The 23,451-nt window shown below is 39.3% G+C and overlaps 1 protein-coding gene across 13 annotated transcripts in view; it reads right to left on the reverse strand.

Moving 5' to 3' along the window:
• The window catches only part of CTNND2 (catenin delta 2), a 689,312-nt gene that overhangs the window by 178,458 nt on the left and 487,403 nt on the right, over nucleotides 1–23,451 (reverse strand). For all 13 annotated transcript variants that reach the window (XM_074899519.1, XM_074899518.1, XM_074899522.1 and 10 more), the window contains one exon: nucleotides 1,081–1,213. In XM_074899519.1, coding sequence (XP_074755620.1) covers nucleotides 1,081–1,213 — 133 coding nt within the window. The remainder of the gene's footprint in view (nucleotides 1–1,080; nucleotides 1,214–23,451) is intronic.

Here is a 23,451-nt window from a genome sequence, read left to right on the forward strand (position 1 = left end):
GCACAAAAGTTCTTCATTTTAACATTCATGTAAATATTTTTTATGATTATTTTTAAGATGTTTGAGGTGATGTAGGCAACCATGGCAGTTCTGCCAGTGCCAGCAGACCATGTACTTACTTACTCACTCGAGCATTTCCTCAGCATGAAAAAAGTCTGTAAGGGAAAGCTGCTGCAGCTGGACAGACCCATGGAGGGGAATGGGCTGAGGATAATGAAGCACTAGCAAGCCAGCATCACTGCAGAGTTCTGACAAATAAGCAATAGCAGGTCTTGATCTCAGTTTACCTTTACATGCCAGGCTAAAAGACACCAGTGCAGGCACAGATTTATGGGCACACCACATATCCCTGATCAGCAGTATCTCTGAGAGGGCCAGGGGAGGCAGCTGGGGCTAGTAACAGCTTCACTCGTTCAATTTTAATTGACTCCTGTGTGTTTGTCACATCCCTCAGAGCTGCCTTCCTTCTGTTTCAACTTGTGCCAAAAGCTGAACTGGTCCCATTAACCACAGGGAACAAGCAAGCAAGAAGTACCAATCCGCTACAGGTACAGAATAAAGTCTGTTTTGCTCTTTGAATTACATTTTAGATACAATCTGCAAGATCATAGACTAATGATCACAGTTCAAGCTGCAAACCCAGTGAAATTAAACTCTATTCACACAATTATACATTAAAGTGGGCTTTGATTCAGACTCCTTTTGATTAATTTTCATCTTCTGTTTGTATTTAGTGTCCAAACATCTCTCTTTGAAAACCCTAAGGACATGCCCGTATGCTTCACTGAGATCAAGACTATAGCACTAGCTGTTTACTGAACAACTACTGATACAGTGCTTAAATGGTATGCAACCAAGCAAAACACTCAAAACCAAACAAAATAAATGAGTGACAATAATATTTTATGCATGTTTTTACTTTATCTAATGGTAACAAATGACATAAGTGAAAGCTTGAGTAAAATGGGTCCAGACATGTATACACAATTTCCTTTGTAACTCTTTTTAAAGTACATATAAATAATTGGTTATAAATGGCAGACAGCATCACTGCTGAAAAAATGGGTTTATAAATCTTACCTCTGCTTTTATTTTATTGTCTCCAAAACAGAGGTGTTGTAAGTAGGCTGCAGCATTGGACTGTACTGAGGGAAATTGATGCTGTAACATCTGTATAACTTCTGGAAGCTCTGGATCTCGCCATCCGAACTCTCTGTGAGAAAACACACAAGAAAGGTTAATCAAAAATTTTGCTATTAGTGGATAAATGTGGCAACAGTGGATCAACAAAGACGACAGACATGTCTTAAGTAAAATCTTGATTTTTTCCCCCATTATTTTCAAAACAAACATTAAATCAAATATGAAGCTATTTTTCATTTTAAACTGTACTTTTCTGAAAAAAAAACCCCAACAACCAAAAAACCCACCGGTTATGTGAAGTATAATTGAATACCTTCATAGAATTAGGTCTCTACCTGCTAAGTTTTCCTTAATAAAAATAGCTATGTGAAATCTCAATATAAGAAAAGAAAGAAAATACATCCTCGCATCATTATATTTTCTCTATTAAAATATAAAATATAGAGGCTAGAATCAGAACCACAAATGGTTTGCTATGAAATGCTAGTTTGTCAATAAGTTTTTTACTTACTGCAACCTTTATTTGATATAAATTGCTATCTTACATTTAAAGCAATGGCCTATCTTGTCTTTTGGTTTATTTTTTCCAGATACAGTCCATGTTCAGTGTAAAACTATGACACAGTTCTGGCCCTGCTTGAGCAGAGCGCTGGACCAGAAAACCTCCAGAGGTCCCTTCGAACCTCAGGCCTTCTGTGATTCTGTAATTTTACAATTATACAATACACACACACTGGATTACTTGTAAATCTTCATTCATACTACTCAATCTAAAGCAGCTAGCTAAATACAAAGACTCAGTCTTCTCACTTTTCTTTAATCTACAAAGCATGAAACACTATTAGCATCAAATAAAACAACTGAAACCAAGTGTGTTGAACAAGTCCCAGCAGGCATTCTGCAGCTTCCAGAACTGAACTTAAAATCAATCTGACACTTCAGGTAAATTTTTCCCCTCTGTGTTCAAGGGTAAAATCATTTGTGAAAATGGCTTTGGACTTTGTGTCCCAAGAGCCAGAGATGCACGCAGCCACTCTGCGTGCAATACTTAATTCTCACATGTCTTTTCCCTAAGAGCTAAGTTTTTGTGCCATGTAAGTATTTTCACCATCTTCTGTCTAATGCTACATGTACAAGGCAATAGAGAGAAATGAGGGAAAAGAAATGACTTGTGAAAAAGTTTGTAGGTTCTCTGTTGCAGTTACCATGATCACCTGGATCGTTGCCAAAAAACCCGTAAAAGCTGTTACAAAGTCCAGCTATAATATTTGAAAAAATACTTCTGATCATTAGTTTCCTTCCCAAATTATAGGGATTCTGCTGCAGTGAGGCCAAGCATACGTCACTGGGGGAATTCACAGTAGCTGTGCAGTCTGTCTCAAGTACAATCAGGCATCTCACACTTTAAGTATAACAGTTCTCCAAGACATTTAATTGAAACAAGACTTATTTTACAACAATAATGAATTACTACAGAACAGAGGTATTGTCTGTTCTCGTACGTAATGTTTGCCAGATTGAGAGTTGTCATTACAGTTGTATCTTTATGAAGATCCAGAATACAAATAGGAGACACAGAAAAATAAACTCAGAATTTCATCAAGTATTAATTTTCTTGCAGAACAGATGTTAACTCATGAATATTAAATTTTATATTAAATGTTTAAGATAAAGAAACCATGAAGATGTAATAATAAATCACATATTCCATTGGACTCATTGGACTATTCCAATGAATGTTTAGATGATATAGACTGTTGGGAAGCTTCTACAGAGACCTTTTGCTTATTTGCAGAAAGATCTTTACATTGAATTGATATTTTGAAAAGTCAGACAACACTGTAAAAGGTATTGGGGAAGGCGAGGAACTTTGGCAGCCAGAGATGGCAAACACCACATTGTCTGTATGTACTCACTTACTATGACTGTGTTAATAGGTGAAAAGGAAGTGATTCTTTCGTTAAGCACTTATTTCTGTTTAAGAATGGGTAGTATGAACTCAAAGACAAATCATGAATTGACAGAGGTGATAGAAACAATGTTATTTGTTCCTGTTAGCTTCCTCTTGTATTTGCTTTCTTACTGTTAACCATGTTAACACTTGTTAACAGTTTCTTCAAACCTATTAGACCTGCCTCCCATATACATGGCTCTCAGTCAACCAAAGATATCTTCCAGAACATTTTTAAAAACAAAAATAAAACATGAAAAACCAAACCCCATCAGCCTTACTGAGGACAAATTAATTATCCTACCTCCACTTCTAATTTATTCTCATTTTTGATCCTAGATGCCAAGTGTAGATGTTAGTATTTTTGAGAGGATACAAAATACCAGAACAAAACAGCTTGTGTGACAAGACAGTGAGGGGGAACATTTGAAATGAGTTGCTTTACACCAACACTATACTTCGAAGTGTTGGAACTTTAATCACCAAATTCTCTCCCAAAGGAAATTTCCTTGTTCATAATATGTGTATTACTTGAACAGAAAACAAACAGCTAGAAAGCCTGTTACATGCTGTGGTATACCATGGTCCCTGACAACCAGCTTAGGTTCTTCTGCCTCTTGTCCTGGAATCCAGGCCAGAAGAGACAATGAGGGGGCAAAAGGAAAAGGTCCCTTCACCAAAGGTACAGTTAATTGTTCTGATGAACCTGCAGTCTTGACATAGTATTTATATATGAAAATAAGGCTGTGCCTACTTTTCGCCCTCTGATCTCTCAAAATAAAAGCAAATAAATGATGTATGGATACTTGTTGGAAATGGCTGTGTGCACCTTGCATGTAAGTAGAAAATTAATTCAGAAAAGAAACTCTTAGCACTGAATACTGAGTTTGTTGTGTAACCAGTTTTAGGAGAGATAATGAACAAAGCAGGAAAAAAAGTTTAAAAATTTAGCTCCAGTATGCACTGTCATTTCAAGCAGATGGTCTCTAAGATGATTATATTTTTAGTAGTTTCTAAATGAAATACAGTAGCTATATAAAACAAACAAAAACTTCTGTCAACAGTTAAGGCTGCTGATAATTTTAGCAGCCTTCAGGGCAAGAAGGACTAGTTTCCAGGGGTTTAAATTTTTCATTTGTTTTATACAAGTCTCTTATACGTGGAAAAAAAAGTAAGCTAGAGAAAGAGAGGATTTTTTTTTTTTTTAGAACAGCAAGCTTGTGGCTCTGTTAACAACATTTACTTGAAAAATTTAAATATTGATTTTAAAAAAATGGCTTAATTATGAAAAGTTAGGAAGGCTGTTTAATGAAGTCATGTGGCAGAGGTCTTGAGAGGGGAGGAGGACTAGAAATTCTTGAAGACAAAGGTACAAAACTATCTGGAACATTTTGCACAGATGCAGGGGAACTTTCAGGCCATGGCTCCAAGCACACCTATATAACAAAATAATACATATTAAAAGTCAAACAAAAAGTAAGGAAAAAATTGAATACGAAAGGAAGGTATGTTGTAGAAGTCAAGATTTGAAATAAACTGGGTTGCACCCTGGAAAGGTAATTCAAAATAGATAGCAAAATATCTTTTACTGCCGACCAACAAAATTCTAGTAGTGGGGTTCGTACTTGATGAAGACAAGGGTCAGATTAAAGGAAGGGAGAAGGATAATGAAAATCAAATCTACCTCTATTTATGTGAAACATCTGATATCACGCCACATGGAAATTAGTTAAACTGGCAACATGAGGATCCAATCCCTAGTAGAATTATAAAGTATAATTAAGCAAAATTTGACACTCTAGTGAATATCCTAAACAAACACTAGCTAAGCCTGTGTCCTTTATTAACATCCTCAGGCTTACAAAATCTGAGCAAGGCGATCCACACAGGCAGTGAAACAAGCTAGAAAGCTGGAGAAAATCTGAGGAGGTGCATGGCATGCAATTTTTTGAGAATAGTAATGAAGTATCTGTGTAGTTGATCCGAAAATGAAGAGTAAGTAGCATCTGTACATGATCTGTACTAGGTCTTCCGCTGTTGCCTACGTTTCCCTTGGAATACCAATGCTAAGCTGTTCAGGTCAGCTAAAGACTTCAGGTGGTGGTTTGTGTTCTCCCACAGGAGAATCACAGCTGTGCAAGAACTTCACAGCTTTGGCTGGAAAGCAGCATTTGCCTTGCACTCCAAATATTTTGGCAGGTTGTAGAAGTGCAGTATTTCTGGGAAGCGTCCTCATCTGAGGAGACTGACAAAAGCATGCCGTAGTGTTCCACCTTCTTTCTTTGATGGAAACTGTGCTCTAGGAATGTAGGACTGATCTCACTTTGAATCCTCCAGCAGGTTTTAGCTTGAAGTGGTGACTAAGGTAGATGTTCCATAGATTACAGCAGGCTACTGTTCCGGGGTGGAAGAGGACCCAAAGGGGAACACCGAATTATATGTAAGCTGCCAATATGTATGCCTAGACTATCACAGCAGGCTACATTTTATCTGTGAACAACTGAGGAGAATCAACAGGGAGCTGGACATGAGACACAGCTACTCTGAAATTGAGCAGCAGAAGCAGTAGCAGTAAGAAATCCAGGCTGACTTGGGTAAGTCAGTAAGTATTGCACCAAAACCAATTCCTGCTCCTGCCATCATGTCACACACATGTGTCAGAAGGTAAAGGAGATGCAGACTTAGAAGAGATTGTTAGTAACACAGCTGAGTGCACTGGCTATGTGGGGTCATATAAAGGTGCTGCTGAATAGAGTATGTACTGCATCTGAGTATTTACCTGAATTATGCCACAATTTTCTTCTTCTGCTACTGTGAATGCTGATGACACATAGAAAAGTGAAACCAAAATTCCCGTTACATCTGTATCTGCACTGATTTTGAAAGGGCTACAAAATAAGTTTGAAAAGCACAGGTCTCCAGTTGGTAACTAAGGATACTGACTGCTTCTACAAAGCACTGGAGAAGCCGGTGTGATGGCTCTGTCTACTCTTCATCCATTGGTCACAGTGAATCTCACGAGAGCTTGGGTTCTTCTTTCTGGTTTATGTTATTAGAGCAGAACATTCACATCTGATCAAGCAGTTGGCACAGGCAAGCACCGACACCCAGAGCTATTCCTGTCTCAGCAGCATTCCCCAAAGGCAGCACTGTGAAGACGCCTGCTATGAAGAACCATATGCTTGACAAAGACTCTACCACCAAGCATTTATCAAAGAAAGAGAATCCACAATTTTTAGATATATTTATTACAAAACTGCATGTTTAAACCCAAGTGGCCTGTATGCATCTGCCTGTCTTAATACGCATGCGTACATATGAGACGTTCTTAGATTCATGAAGGAGAGGTTTTCATATATGAAAAGGCTCAAAGGCCAAGACGATACAATCTGAGCTAAGGATAAGCTTTCCTAGATTTCTAACTCATATAAATTGTGGCATTGTTAATGCCAGTCTACACGACTTTCTGCTGAACTTATGCCTACAGAGATACATCCTCCTGTTTGCTCCCCTCCTGTCCCCACCCCCACCCCTCCAGTTCAATAAATAAAGCCTGAAAATCTCTTTTGCCTCGTTTCTGAAAGGAGAGCTGTGACAATGGTTTTCTGGTAGTACTAGGAAAAAGCAAACTACATGTCGCTCAGGATCATACGCAAGGAGCACTAATCAAGAGACAAGAGAGGACCAAAGAAAGAGCTTATATGTTTAAAGGAAAAAACTTCTATTAAAAATATTTGGAAGAGAATATATCAATACTACAGGAATCTATCTCTAAGGACTTTATCTTAGCACATTTAAAAAGAGCAAAGACATGTTAAACTTAAATGGTAAAAAAATTCAAAAACATAATCCACAGACAAGGATTGTGATATAAAGGGGAAGAAGCCATCTTAACAGCTCATTCCCTCATTTTCTTCTTGTGACTCTACAACAGTTGGTGAAACGAAAATTAACCCATAGTTATTACACTTAATTTATTGGGAATTATATTTGATGTATTTCCTTAAAATATTTTCCCTTTTTCAAACATACTTCACCATATTAAAGCACATACATATATACATATTCTCAGCCTGGTCTGAATGATCTGCTACAGTTTAAGAGGAGGAAGAACTATTGTATTTGCTTTGAAAGTGTAACACATGAATATCAGGTACCTTTAGCACACAATTTTAGGAAATAAAATACAGAGGTGTCATTCTCACAGAATAGGTTGGAAAAGACCTTGAAGATCATCCAGACCAACCATTGACCTAACACTGACAGTTCCCAACTACACCATGTCCCTAAGTGCTATGCTGACTTTACACTTAAACCCCTCCAGGGATGGGGACTCCACCACCTCCCTGGGCAGCCCATTCCAACACCTAACAATCTCTTCTGCAAAGAAATGCTTCCTAATATCCAGTCTAAACCTTCCCTGGCACAACTTGAGGCCATCACCTCTTGTCCTATTGCTTACTACTTGGTTAAAGAGGCTCATTCCCAGCTCTCTGCAACCTCCTTTCAGGTAGCTGTAGAGGGCGATGAGGTCTCCCCTCAGCCTCCTCTTCTCCAGGCTAAACACCCCCAGTTCCCTCAGATGCTCCTCGTACGACCTGTGCTCCAGACCCTGCACCAGCTCCGTTGCCCTTCTCTGGACACGCTCGAGTCATTCAATGTCCTTTTTGTAGTGAGGGGCCCAAAACTGAACACAGGAATCGAGGGGCGGCCTCACCAGTGCCAAGTACAGGGGTCAGATCCCTTCCCTGTCCCTGCTGGCCACGCTATTGCTGACACAAGCCAGGATGCCATTGGCCTTCTTGGCCACCTGGGCACACTGCTGGCTCCTGTTCAGCCGGCTGTCAATCAGCACCCCCAGGTCCCTCTCTGACTGGCAGCTCTCCAGCCACTCCTCCCCAAGCCTGTAGCGCTGCTGGGGGTTGTTGTGGCCCAAGGGCAGCCCCCGGCATTTGGCCTTATGGAAACTCCTCCAGTTGGCCTCAGCCCATGGCTCCAGCCTGTCCAGGTCTCTCTGCAGAGCCTCCCTACCCTCGAGCAGATCAACACTCCCACCCAACTTGGTGTCATTTGCAAAGTCACTGAGGGTGCACTCGATCCCCTTGTCTAGATCATCAATAACCTCTATTCCACTCACCTTGGAAAACCCTCAAAGCCCTTCACCGTATTGTCTTTTTTAGTCAAACTTGGACAAAGAAGTGTACAAAACCAACAAGCAACTGATCGTTTTCATCTTCAGACCCACAGTGACACAAACAACACAGATCCACAAGATGTAGTAACAGCAGGTTTGGGTCTAATACAAACACTTAAGGGCAACAATGAACCCTTACCAGCAGAGAGCTCCCTGTACATCTGTTACGTCCTTTCAAGAAACATAAATCTAACCCAGACTACTGGAAATGTTAGGAACAAAATAATCTGACATAGTTTAGGCTAAATTTGGAAGCACCAGAAGCAAGGACACAGGAAAGGCACTGTAGATGTGTCTTCTATGAATAAAAATGCAAGTTCCAATGAAACAAACCTATCTACGCTATTGTTTGTTCCAACCTGAAAACTGCAGCCTGTGTGGGGTGCTTCATATGACTTACGCAAATGTATCCAGTGCCACACAATCAGAGTAAATGTAAACATCTCACCAAGCCTGCAATTCTTGAATCTCACAAATCTTCAGCATTTGCTTCTTCCTCTAATGGAGTTCTTAACACTTTCTGAAGAGCTGCTGTTGTTAGAGCAGCATGCTTGCCAAATGGCTTTGTAACACTGAAAAATGATCACAATAACCTCTTCATTGCTGGGTTGCTTAATTTTTTAAAAATATATGCACAACTAAAATTAATATGCAAAAAAAATCTATGAATGGTACACATGGAATCAGAAAGAGGAGGAAGCATTTCACTACAGAGCCCCATGACACTTGAGGTATGAGAAAAGTTTATTTCAGAGCTTGTCAGCATTTGAGCAGGTAAACAGTAGAGAGATATGCTTGGCCCAACAGTTACTGATTTTCATTTGAGTAATGCACCCGATCTACCTACCCAAGTATACTGCAACCTGTTAGTATATGCAGTGTTAGGATATTATCTGCCCTACCTGGACCCACTTTACGGGATCAATAATTTCACTGATGCAAATGGACAACACTTTGCATTCTGGCAGTACATCATTTAAATAATTAAGCGTATAATACATGAGCAGTCAACAACATTTGACTGTATACTTCATACAATGTATACTTTATTTTTAGTTAAGCATGTAGCTTATATCTTCCCTAGATTTCAAATTTTGCACAGCTCAGTGTAAAACAGCTGTACAAACTTTTGGCAATCCTGCCAAAAACCTGGATGCTGCTCTTGGATTATAACATTTTCCTTGGCTGACACTTCTATGTGGCCTAAACTAGAACCACCATGCAGTAGTGCTTACACAGATTCATCATAAATGTGGGTTTTACAATGTATTTGTAATGAGATGCAGAGGAGGATATGCTGTGGCAAGTGCACAGATTCCTGCCCAGCTCTACCAAACAGCAATGAAGATGCTCAGCGTCTCCCAGGTCTTTAACAGAACCACGAAACTGAGGTATCAGGGCTAATCCAGAACTTCAAAAAATCACCTCTCTGATACAGCAAAGGGCTAAAACTTACTTCTACAATGGCAAATATACCCTCCTGCAGTTCTGCCTTTGTATCCTTTATATGTTATCTGATAAGGCATCACTTTTCTGTTTTTATATTACTACCTGTGTGTGAGAGACAAGAAACCAGGCCTGAGAGAAACTAAGAAAAACAACCTGGGAAAGCAAAAGTTGAGGCTGATCAAAGAAATGCCTCAAACACTCGCAAGACAAAACTCTGAGTCACAGGGTGCATTCTGTGGAGGTCGAAGCTGGTAACGCTGCCCCATGCAGCTGGGGGAGAGAGCCCTGAGGAGACAGGACGGCTCTGCCCTGGGGCACCTGAGCAAATCTCAAGGGCCACGTGTCCGGTGAATGAACTTTGCTTCATTATCCACAAAATGCATATTAAAGTTAACACCCCTCGATACGCTAACGAGGGCTGTCATGATCATGCTAATGACATCGTCCCATGAAACACCTTACCCCTCCCCATACATGGGATATGTAGATATGTGGGTCAGCCTAGGGGACGGACCCAAGGAAAGTGGGTATAAATTGAGGGGGGGAAGAAAGGACTCTCTCTCTCTCTCTCTGCCCCTGCCTCCAACCTCCCCACTGGCCCCCGGCCGTCTGGAGAGAGCAGTGAAGCAAAGAAGACAGATACCAGCAAAAAAGATGGCCACCTCCTGGAACCCTTGCCGGCGGGATCAGCGCAGGAACCCAGACCGGTGATCTGTATTCCCCCATTCCCTCTATCTCCCTCTGTTCCTTTTCCCATTAAGAAATGCAAGGCATATTGTATTGCTCGCCACAACTCGCTATATACTTAGCCAATTACCATGTGTTCAATTAGTACATTGTGGGTAGTTAATAAGTGCTTGAACTTGGAGACTTGTTGTCCGCTCCACTGGGGATTTGCGAATCTGTCACTTGTCCCCCTTGTCTGAGTGGGACGTGACACTGTGATTTAGATTTTAAAGTAATAAAACTGTAAGAAGTGAGTTTGTGAAGAGGCAAGACGAGAACCACTTCAGCATAACAGAAATGGTCTGAAGCTGAACCGTTTGTGTATTTCTTGAACATTTTCATCTTAAAAGATTTTAAAGATGATACAACTGAGTAAAGATTAGATGACACTGGCCCATGTGGTACTATTTACAGCTCTAGGTTACTGACTCCAACACAACATGATTACTTTCAGAGGTGTACGTATTATCTGCTCAAGGTTACCCTGATTTAATTTACAAATGTCTTTTTAATTGAAATATATTTATGAACCTTTGTGAAATAATCTTTCATGCTATCGGTACTGATATATAAATATTTAATTCCCTCACTCCCAGTGAGGCAGCTTTTAAGAAAAAAGTTGCCTGTGTCCTGAGGCAGCCATATCCTGCTGTAGCTGGTATAATGTTATCTCTCCTCTAGACTGTGGGGTTGCTTTACGATATCTTTTATTTTGCCATTTGTACCATTTGGTTTGTTTAGTGGTTTGTGGTGGGTTTGGTTTGGTTTTTTGGGGTTTTTTTTGGTTTTTTTTTGTAAGAAAGTGTCATTAGTCTTTTGGGGCTGTTGAGCTGAAACTGTCTTGAAAATCTTGTTTTATCTCTTCCTCTGCAGGCATTTGCATATACAGGGACTGCTTCTGCAAAGGCAAGTAAGAGGCAAATTAGGTAAGCTATCAAGATGTCTTTAAGCTGACTAATTTATCTTCTTTCTCTCTGCAATGCATAACATTTTTCTGACCCCCTACTACAGAAGGGCCTTACAGTAGCTTAATACATTTCAGCTGTGAAAAAATGCCAAGTTAACCCTTCCCTGGGTGACCAGCTTACACTTGCTTCTCTCCATCTACATGAGTTCACACTTGACATGGAAGATTTCAGAAGATCGTGAAATGTTCACTGGCAGAAGAGCTGTTACAGATGTGGATATGCTTTCCTCATACATCAGAAAGGTGGAAACGTAGACAGGAGATTAAAACCGTAGACAGACCTAAGGGATTCCAGCCTTGACTCTGTCATTGACTTACTTTGTCAGACACAGTCATTCACTTTAATGCCTTTCGCCAAGGTTTGATAGATTCTCTGTCTCTGGAGACCTGTAAATCAAATTTTTCTCCTTCTCTAGAACTAGTGCTCCCATTCAGAGGCTCTTAAACCTTTCTGTATTTCGACAATGGGAGAAAAAAGCTTTTGAGTTCCTGCTCCCATCTGCCCATTTAGAAATTAATGCTTTCTAAAGAACAAATGTTACTCCACAAAAAACTGATTTTCCTAGCAAATTGGAGAAACACTTTAGAGCGAAAGAGTTTTATTTTATTTCCCCACATCCATCATAACACCTAGCCACTGCAGCCATAAAAAAAGAGCCCCAAAAAGCAGCAGGAACAATTTAGCATTAGCCTAACAGCATCAATGTTAACAATTCAAACTAATCTGCAGGAGAAGAAGCTGGCACACACAATACTGCCTGAAAGTTGCAGAGCATCCATGTTATTTTTTGAAATCAACACCACCAGAAGAGTTCCAAAAAGGTTTTCGGGCGCTTCACCTCTCTCCAGCTGAAGCTTTTAATGTCGTGTTATTAAGCACAATGTGTCACAATTACCATAGCGTCAACAGATGGATCATCTCTCCCTGTTACTCTCTTTGCTTGATCAAGTTTCTGGCCCAGTAGATCTCCCGAGTTGCATGGTGGTGACAGGAGGACTGCTTCTATCCTTCTCCCGCAGGGATGACTGAAAGCCAAGCTTTTTCAGGTTTGGGAAAATAAAAAAGCAATGCAACTGGATGTTTCCCTCCTGTCCACAATTAAAAAGCTCATGTAGATCACCGTCTGGTAACCTGCAAACTGCCACGGGAAAGTAGGGATGTCTACAAACAGAAACTGGGTATTTTCTATGTATGTAAATAGCAGACGCAGGAAACATCACCAGTGCATAGTTTAGCACAAGCTGCAGAAATACTTTTTACAGCGGGGGTGGGGGCAAGGAAAGAGTGACCAGCTGAAGTGTTACTAAGTATTAATCCGAAATATCTAGTGCTATCTCATTCCTTAGTGATTTCTCCATCGAGTGCACTACTGGCTTACTTTGTTGCTGTGTAGCCGCAACTCTCATTATCTCCACACATGCATGCCCAGGCATTGTTCTTATCTACATAGCACTTTACAGCACTCCCAGTCTTCCCAAGCAGAGTAAACCCTTCAGAGTAGACATTCTTTTGGTGCTTAAATAATGAATATTAAACAATAAAACTTAAAGGTGACTCAAAATATCATACAAATTGACAAGCCCCAGAGTTTGTCCTGAAACACCAAGTCTGGAAAGCCAAGATAAAAACCCACATAATTTTCTAATACTGAATTAAAAAAAAAAACAAACAAAACCAACCAAACAAACTGTTCTCATTTTCTTCTCTTACAACTAGACTCCTAGTCAATCTTTCAGAGAAATAGGGGAACTAATTCTGTTCATTAAAGTTGCAAGCTGTACAATTCTGTAAATGTACTTGAATTTGATCTTCTTGTCAAAGGGAAATACAGACTAATGGCTTTTCTTTGCTGCCTTTATTTCAGGTTTCATTAAGCATGAAAAAACTGATCTCCTGCATGCTAGCTTGATGTATCTCAATGTACTACCACCAAAACAATGTAATAATGTAAGATATACTTGACACTCAGGAGACAGAAAGTTCATGGGATCAACAATAAAAGAGTCAAATTGTTAAAAATTGCTCGAATGGAAAGCTGTTGGATGGAAGGAAAAATATCCACCAGTAACGAGTAGTGACACTAGAATACTATTGCTACTTCTCATCATGTGCTTTTCATCTACTTCAAAGCACTATAGAAATTCTAGGGAACTCTCCTAATGTGATATATAGATATCATCATTTTCATGTCAGGCACGCTTACACGCCTCTCTCACAGGAGAAAAATAAAAAAAATTGCCAAAAGTTAGAAGAGCCACGATTAAATCCTCAGCTCTACTTTTCAACTCTCTAAAGCAAATACAAATTCAGTGTTAGCTGACTGCAAAAGGTTTTCAAGAATAAAAAGTATAGACCACCTGGACAGCATTTCAGGGAGCACAGGACAAGAGGCAACCTTCTGGGCCATCAAAGCCAATTTCTGAATGAAAGTCTCCTGCTATTTGTCACGTATACTGCAGCATACGTTCTCAAGCTAAAGATGGCCTCATGTACAAAAATCTCAATCAGTCTCAGATTTTGTTGACTCTTAACAACAGTTTCAGTTCATAAATGGAGAAAGAAAAAAATGATTTCTCACACATAACCATTTAGAAAGGGTGCTTTTTTGTTGTTGTTTCTAACAGGGTATTTCAATCTTGTTCTATTCTGCTCAAAGCACCAACAAACATAGTATGTATCCTGATTTTCAGAGTATTAATTCAGAAAACAAGGCTGTACTTTTGCACTTGCAGGGGGAAGTAAATGCAGAAAGAATGGTTTCTAGCTGGGTATCTAACACGGTAACACCTCTCTTCTCTGTTTGGGCTGCAGGATAACCCAGAGAGCATCCACAATGACTCAAAAGCCATCAGAAGAATGACAAGCTTGTCAAAAGACAGGTAAGACTAACAGAAAGTATTACTAGTGCTCTACAACACCAGGGAGATAAATCTACAACCCTCGACTGCTATGCCAGCAACAAAAACAGACCAACAGCACATCCTAGCAAAAATAATAATGCAAAAGCCAAATCAGAGAAAAAATATTTTGTGTGGACAATAGTTTAGTGCAGAACTAGGCTGCAGATTTTAAATAAAGGTAAAATAGACATCTCATATGTGTATTTGATAGTTTTACCTTGGTAAAGTGAAACTCACAGAAAAACATCCTTTGAGCAGGGAAAACCAACTTCTCCCTTAGCTGCCATTCTATCAGGTTGCAACTGGGACATGACTTTTCTATCCTTGACAAAAACAATGAGGCTGCAGACTGTTCTGCACAGCACTTCTAGAGAAATGTGCCCAGCTGAACTGCGAAACACTGTATATATCTAATAAATCCACCACAGAAAAAATCACATTATTGATTCAGGGCGATTGCCCTTATTAACGCATGAGAGAAATACTGCCAAACGTCTGTCATTTATAAATCTGAATCAGTATCTTAAATAGGTCTTTGAAACTTGAATATATTAAGGGAAAATATGTGCTTCAATCCATCAAAAATCTTTCCTCAGCCTGTGGAAGTACAGCTAGCTACAGAAGGATGAGTTACTTGTAGGGTACTTAGTTGTTAGTTGTATGGTACTTATTGCCATGCAACACATTTTGGGTGGGATTTTTCATCAGACACACTGAATTCCAGTGCCCATTACCTTCACTAATCCAATAATTTAGCTGGTGTGTGATACCATGCAATATATGCTACCAACTGTAGTAAGTACAGACTGTGAATTGTACCTTTCCCTTTTCAACCTCAGAGCTAATTCCTTTTCAGACTCTGGGTAACCTTTTCCCCCCAGATTTCCTTATTTAAACTGAAAGGACAACACCACTCCCTACAACTTTGAAACTGTCCTCTATGTACAGCATCGATTCCTGCTATAAAAACCTCCAGTACTTATATCCTGTACTCTAACGTGAATGATTGCCTCAGACTTCAGCGACCAAGATCAGATTGCAGCTACATACAACTAAGCAACTGATATCATGGCTGTTCATAAAATAGACCTGATATGTTTAGAATTAATAGTTTAAACTGTGGTTAAAGACTTAAGCACTGATTCTGAAGCATGTGCAAGTCATGTAACGTGTACCCTATATGAATCTATCTGCTTTTGAGTAGATGATCACTTAAGAAATTAGAGTTTGCTCTAAAATGCTCCCAAAAATGAATCGTGGTTTCACTTGCTAGGCTGATAAAAACTGTAATAGCAGGTGCTTCATGTCATCTCTATCAACCCTCATTCAAAGACATGGAACCCATTCTGATAACCATTTACTTCCTTCCCTCTCCTCCCCTGTGATACACTCGCATCAAGGGCTGGCCAGCATAACCTGCTTTGTGGAAGACACCAGCATGCTTGCACAGAACAGACACAGAGCTCTCTGTCTAGGCTGGCTATCACCTGCCTGTCACACATGATACAGAAGCAACCTTTGATTTTTTTTCCCTTCCCTTCCCTTTCCTTTTTTAACAGCCACTGATGTCTGTAAGAGAAAAAAAGTATTTCTTACATATCCTTTATTTTACATTTTTCGCCATTTTAGGACAAATCTTTGTGATTTTAGTATTTATAATTCAAAGGGCTGCTGTAAATTTCGAAGTTAAGTTCAAACACAACGAAGTCCACAGATTTTCAGCTGTGTTGTTTGCACGAGGGGAGGCTGGGAGCAGGAAAATTCTGAGATTTTTTTAGGTCTCTGTCAATACTTTCTGTTTGAAAGTTTTCTTCTAATGGCAAATACGAATTCACAGAGGAGATGGTGTTCTTGATATAACGATAAAAATGAAACTGATATCCACTTTCATTAAAACTCAGTGTGGAAAAGCTGTGAAACTGTTCTGCAACAGAGGATATTATAACCGGTGTTATTTATTTATAAGTGGAGAAATCACTATATAGGCTATTGATATGATTTTTCTCCATTTCATAAAAATATCTCCCTCTTCTACGTGTTTTCATTTGAGCATAAACCAAGGTGATCATACAGCAAAGCTCTGTAGGCAACATTGCAGATGCACACCACAACACACTTCAGTTTGAGTTTGCACTTTTTAATCACTACTTTTAATTTATACTGGAGTCTCTCTCACACCACAGTCAATGGAAGAAATATTATACTCAGAGATGGCTTATAAAGAATTCCTATATATGAATTTATATGCACAAATCAAATTACTATACTAGATTTTCCCAGAAGCTGATACTAATTTACATTAAGGAGAATGTTCTGCAGCCTTCTTCTCACACTCGTGAATGTCTGAGACATCCAGCAAACATGGGTATTTTTGGGACATACAAAATTAAGTATTTGTTGGCAAACTCCTCAAAGCTTTCAGTCTTTCAGATAGGGGGAAAGTAATTCTGCATTCTTTGGTTTTCAGTACTTATCGGGACGATGCACCTGCAATATTTTAAGTGGTATTTAGTGTATATGTGTCCAGCATGTAAATGTTTTGTTTTCTCCCTTAAAACATACTGAACACAAATTTCAGCTTGCTGACGAACACTAAAAAGAAAGCTAGGTATGCACAGCACATAAAGTCTCTACCTTCATTTGCTACATAATGAGATCAAAACTATTTTACTTTTTGTGGAGAGTACAAGACACCCTGGTGCTGTAGTCACTGCAATATAAACTACAGACATGTAACTGTCAAACTAGCAACCACACATTTTACTTGTACTATATATCTTTTAAGTAGAAATAAAGTTAAGTATGTTAATTAGCTACTTGTGTCCATTGTAATTTCAGAACAGGAAAACAAAGAAAAATTCCAGCAAAACAATAATTAAAGAGAGATTCATAGTATGCTTCCCATTGGCTTTGCAATATATTCATTTCTCAAGCTTTTGTATAACTGATTACATCTTTTTTTTTTAACTTCAGCGAGTAAATAGCAAAACTAATTAGCTGCACACTATTAAGTTAATGCACATTTATCTACAACAATTCAATTCTGACTGTGAAATAATCTTTCTAGCCCATAATTACACTCCAGCTTAATTAGCATAATTTCCACAGCACATTCTTTAATAAAGAAGCTGACACAAGGGTTGGTCTTAAATACTAAGGATATTCTAGACAAGTAGTGAAAAGGAGACAAGCAGAGCTACATTCAACACCTATTATAGTATCAAGATAGTACAGGTAAAACAGAATACAAATTCAATACTATCTGAACTAATACAAGCATCTGAAGATGCTTTTGCAGAAGATAAGCAAAACACTTAAAGGGCTTCAGATATCCCTCAGCCACATCATTAGAAGTGGTCCCACGTCCTTCACAGCTCCTTTATCCCGTCACTGCATCTCATCCCCCTCACCAAGGGCAGATTATTCATTATCCCATTCAGGGTATTACTTTCCTTCAAAAAGAAAATCCGTATGGTCTTGCATCTCTTACACTAATTTAAGTGCGGGCAACCAATTCCCACCAAAATGAGTCACTGTAGGTGAAAGGACAGATTGGTCTCCAGACTTGTTCAGTCTTTGGTTTGCCGGTGAGGATTTAGCAACAAGAGTCCCACTTAGCAGCAACTGGACCTCTGATGGACACTTTATTCCCTAGTACTTGGGCTGACAACCCTAACCAAACTATTTTTTTATGGGCCAATGTGGACAATGTGTACGCAGAGGTATGTGGACAATGGCACCTTGACCCTGCTTTGCTTGATGTGAACAAGGAGTTTTGGAGGAAAGGCTCTGCCTCTCCTCAGCAACCCTCTGACTCATCTTGTTCTTCTCCTGCCTAAGCTCATGATGTGCTGGATGTCAGCGTATATCAGATTGGGCTATGAAATGTAACCTCTACCTTAACACAAACAGCCACGAATCTCTCCTAACACTGAAGAACTAAAATGAAAAAAAATACTTGCTTGTGTCTTCATCTGTTTCTAAATAACAGTAGTTTAAAATGAACTGTTATCTGAAGTGCTCTTGGGTTCTCTGGAGAATTCTGACTTAATATATGCTGTTGGTAATGATGTCCTTGCACACTTCCATAGTTATGAATGGTATAAAGATAATCTCACCTATGAAGGATTACCATTTACTGTGTGAGACAATGAAAGACACTAAGTAAGATTTTCAAAATCACCAAGGTGATTTAAAGCTGAAGTCCTATTTTTGTGTAACCTCATAAAGGATTTTAATTTAATCTGGTTTCCAAAATGCCTAAAACTCTCCTGAAAATGTAGACTTCAGCTTTTAAATCACACAGACACTTTTAATAACTTTACTTGCTCTAATTAACTTTTTATTTTGAGGTTAGTACTGTTAAGTAAGACCAGGACCAAAACGATCTCTGCATACTGATCAGTCACTGACTCCTGCTGCTGAAATGTAACATGAGAGGAGATGTCCTAAAAATTCAACATAAATACTCTGAGCAACAGAAACTGATAAATTAGTTTTTGGAGAAAAACAAATCATCAATAACTATTTCATCTTACTTTTTCTTAGGAATACATACAACCAGACAAACTTGCTTGATTACAATTTAAAATAAGGTCTTCCCCTATAGCAGCCCTCACGGTGCTGTGTTTTATGCTGGGAGCTGGCAGGGTGTTGGTAGCACCCTGGTGTTGTGGCTGCTGCTGAGTGGTGCTTACACAGCACCAAGGCTCTCTCCGACATTTCACCCCCCAGTGGGATGGGATGGGCAAGATCTTGGGAGGGGACACAACCAGGACAGCTGACCCCAACTGCCCAAAGGGATATTCCATACCGTATGACGTCTGCCCAGTATAAAGCTGGGAGAAAGGAGGAAGGGGGTGGGGTCACCCTTGGTCCCCCAAGGCAACTACTACGCATATCGGAGCCCTGATTCCTGAGAAGGCCCCACAGTGACTCTTCATGGGGAGTAGAGAATAAAACTTCTTTTTTTTGCTTCTGTGCGCGGACCTTTGCTTCGCTTTGCTTATATTATAACTGCTTTTGTTTTACTCACAAGGGTTGTCTATCTTATTTTCTTTCCCCTCTTTGCCCTGTTGAGAAAACAAGGGGAAGGGGGGGGGGAAGTGATGCAAGAGCAACTTGGTGGGTACCTGGCATGTAGCCAAGGTCAAACCACCACATGGAGTTAAACATGTCAGAAATTAAAAACTTAGCTTGCCAGAAGCCAATAACCTTTTCTAGAAGGTTAACTTTCCTTGTTAACTATAGTTAAGACCAGAATACACAAGCAATAAAAATAGCCACGATTTCCAACAGACTTTACCTACCTTTGCTAATATAATTGCACTTTAGCTATCTGTTTAAAATCAGGTTATCTAAAAAGATACTAAGGTAGCTGAGATTATCAAAAGATGCTAATGATTTTGGCTGCCAAACTACAGGGGCCTAGCTGTAAGTGAGTGTTTTTCAAACTGTACACCTAAAATGAGTCCACCTAAAATTACTAGCCAGTTTTGAAAATCTTGGTCTGCTATGTTTGTCTTGTTCTTTCTCCTTGACAGTTATTTAGCTCTGCCAATTTTTCTTACCAGAGCATCAGAGCACTGAGAAGAGAAGAAAGAAATTCAGCTTCAGCCTTCAGTCCTGCAGCTTTGAGTTAGGAGATAAAGAGTTATGGCTTGAAGACATGAGATAAAAGCAAAGCAATATACTCACAGCCACAAACTCAATGAATTAAACTAAGAAAAAAGCCCCTGTAGGTTAGGCAGAGATCATGCAGAGTAAGCACAGCAAGAGACAAGGAAATGGGAGGCACAAATGTATTGTTATCTTTTCCATGTCATTTCATCTCTCTATACATCTGTTTTGCTACCTATAAAAAAAGGCCCTGCTGAAAGGCTCTTCAGAAAGATTTCTGAGAGCTTGCTGTAAAAATCACTAACTCCAGGGCAAAATGTTATTACCAGTACTGCCATAGAGATGCAGAATAGTCACAGAGATTTGGATGGTTTTAAAGAGGGTGAAGATCTAAGACAAAAGAACCATCAGGAGGCAGATTATTGACTACAATTTGTTAAGCAAGCACTGTGAAAAAACAAAATGAGAGAAGCTTAGTAAAAGGCAATTTGTTTCACATGCCTAAAGAGGTTCTGTTTTTCATTTACATTGTCAGGTGTTCTCTTGCCCTAAAAATTGAATTTTCTTGAAATAGGTTCCTCATATCCCAGTACTGAGAACAGATGCTGATTGGAGAATATATACACAATACATATCTACAGAGAGAAAGGCCTAAAAAAAAATTCCTCAGTTTATTAAAAATAATCCAAGTGTATGCAGCTGCAAGAATAGTCAATTCACAAATTCTCACTGAGGATAGTACCTAATAAAATGACACCTTAAGTCAGCGTTTTACCCATTCTGTTACCAACTTGTCAATAAAATACGTGAATGTCTCTCACAGCTGAAAACTTGAGGAGGTTTCATGACTGTTCTAGCAAGTCAGATTTGCTCTTGGTTTTTAACGTGATAATGGAATGACTCATTGATACCAAGATGTCAAAAGGAAGACTCAACTGCCTGAAAAACTGGGTTTTACTTTATATAGTCTCAACAGTAATTTTATGACAAATCTCGAATGGGTCTGGGATGAGCAAACAGTATAGCCAGGTATTTATCTGATACCCCTCACCAGACTCATCGATACCAGTCTTTATGGCCATCTATTCAGCTGTCTCAATTGTTTGCCAACTGGTAAACATCTAAATACTACTCCCACCATCTTCCATAAAAACACTTTCACCATCCACTATAACCAGGTAAGAAGCTTACATTTCTGGAGAATGCTGATATCCTTGGCACAGATTTCCTTCTGGGTCAAAATGGGCTAACATCTTGAACCGTCAAAATTTTAGTTATCAACATGATTGGTCAGCACTAGATTTACTTTTCAGATATTTCGATTTTTATATTGAAGCCACATACTTATATGGCATGTTTTATTCTATGTGTTAACAAAATGCAATTATCAAATAGTTTCTTTTTTAATTGAAATTCATCGCTATGTATTTTATTAATTGCAATTTATGTGTTAAGAGTTTGGCATTGCATTTTGTCCAATGTACTTTTTTTCATAAATGGTATCTACAACAACACAAGGCACAGTGTCAGACTCTCGGGGGCCTGCTTCATGAAGTACATACAATGCAGATGAGGGAGAACCAGGAACACAGTATGTATTTTTCTGTTATCCTGGAGAAGACTTGAGAGTTGGAGATCAAATATGTTGCGTGCCTATTTCATGAGACATTAACTGATTGCGAAAGGAGTATGTAAGTCAAGAAGTAACACTAACTGAACTAGTCAAGCCATTTTTGATCTTCTCTTATTCACAGTTTTCGTAAGTAATTGTTAAGAATGCATTTATTACCGCACTAAACCTTCTCCTATGTCTTTCCAAGACTATCTTTGGTTGATCATAAAACTTGAGCCAAACAAGGTTCTCCTAACTTTGTTTATTGACATACTGCAGGCCTACCTTCTTCCTGCCTTCTACACATTTCAGAGTAAGTATTTTAAGGAAAAACTGCTTGAAAAGGCAGGCTGTGAGGTAAAGTTGTGAGCCCTGCACATTTAAAACATACCCACTGTCTGTTTCTTCCGTGGGTAGCCAAATGCCCATGATCTCCTGGTATGACTGGACTGACACCCACTTCCCTGTACATCTAAGTTCCCTACAAATCAAAGAACTACACCATAGTTTACCGTGATGATTCAGCATTATCTGAACAGTCCAAAGCCCCACAGGAGAAGGCAATACTCAGATAAATTACCCTCCATGACTATCTCATGCTATGTGAACCCAGAAGAAGAGGGTAAGTCAGCCAGGAGCCTGCCCAAGCTACTGAACATTTCTCTGGAAGGAAACCTTCATCTGCCCACCCATTTGACCATGACTGGATGAGGGGTGTCTAAGCTCTCAGAGATGCACTGACCTTAGGTAGTAGCTGCTGAAATGACCAGAGTAGTTTTTGCAAATCCCACTTTGCAGAGATAACAACTCCTGAAATTGCTCAAAAAAAAAAAAAAAAGGCATCCACCACTACGTAACACCAAAGCTTCAGAATGTCACATCTCTTCCTCTATTCTAAAGACTTCAGAGGTTTTCTAGCGTCATGTAAAAAACTTGAGGAGTTTTTCATGTTTGTAATGAAATCCCAGAATTTAAAAATCCATGAGAATTCAAACACTTCCTAAAGCTGTAATGGAGGTAGAGTACTAAGCAATAATTATGAATATTTTAATTTGATCTGTTTTGAACCACACTGCATAATGACATTTTAAGGCTTACTGTTGCTGCAACTCAGATGGGTCTCAGAAGTGAGTAAGACCATCCAGCATACAACTGAGTGACAATGACAGTGATACAGCTTAAATAACCTTACGGTTCTCTGTGAGATTCATTTGGCAGTGCTGGAAGCTAAGAACTAGTCAATGGACTACACAGAAAAATTAAATAATGACTTGCTTTCTGTAAAGACGTGATTTAAGGTATAATCAGAGCAAGCTGGCCTTCAAGTATCTGTTGATACCCGAATTCCCATTTCAAAGGTGGGCACAGACATGGTAAGCAGACAGAAAAACGTCAGCTCTTCTCCCTTCTCCAAAAGAAAATCAAAACCCTATATAACTATCTGCTCTAAAAATGTTGTCCTGCCATTGGGAGATGAAAGAAGATGGAATAGATAACAATACATTTATGCAGAGCAGGGAGTTGCCTGATTTTAGGTCTGTAAGATCCAGTGAGAGAAGTAGCAATTAGCTGCAGAACACTGCAGTCCTGGGACAGCTTTCTGAACCATATAGGCAGAGGATGCCAAGGCTGTACCAGCAGCTCATAAGACACAAGAAAGTGGTGCCATAAAACATCCCCAAGGAGCACTAAAACGTTGAGTCAGCATGGAAAATGTGTGCTGCATGAAGTTTTCTACAGCTAATCACTAGGATTTCTGCATTTCTCTATGACCTTCTACTGTAGCTTTTAGTCTTGAAAGAGAATATAAACTTTCCATAGAGAAGTTGTGCTACTGTTTTTGTTTTAGTAAAGGACATGGAAGTAGCAGAGATAAGTTTTATTCTCCT

This window comes from Athene noctua, chromosome 2, assembly GCF_965140245.1.
Source record: "Athene noctua chromosome 2, bAthNoc1.hap1.1, whole genome shotgun sequence".
Lineage (NCBI taxonomy): Eukaryota > Metazoa > Chordata > Aves > Strigiformes > Strigidae > Athene > Athene noctua.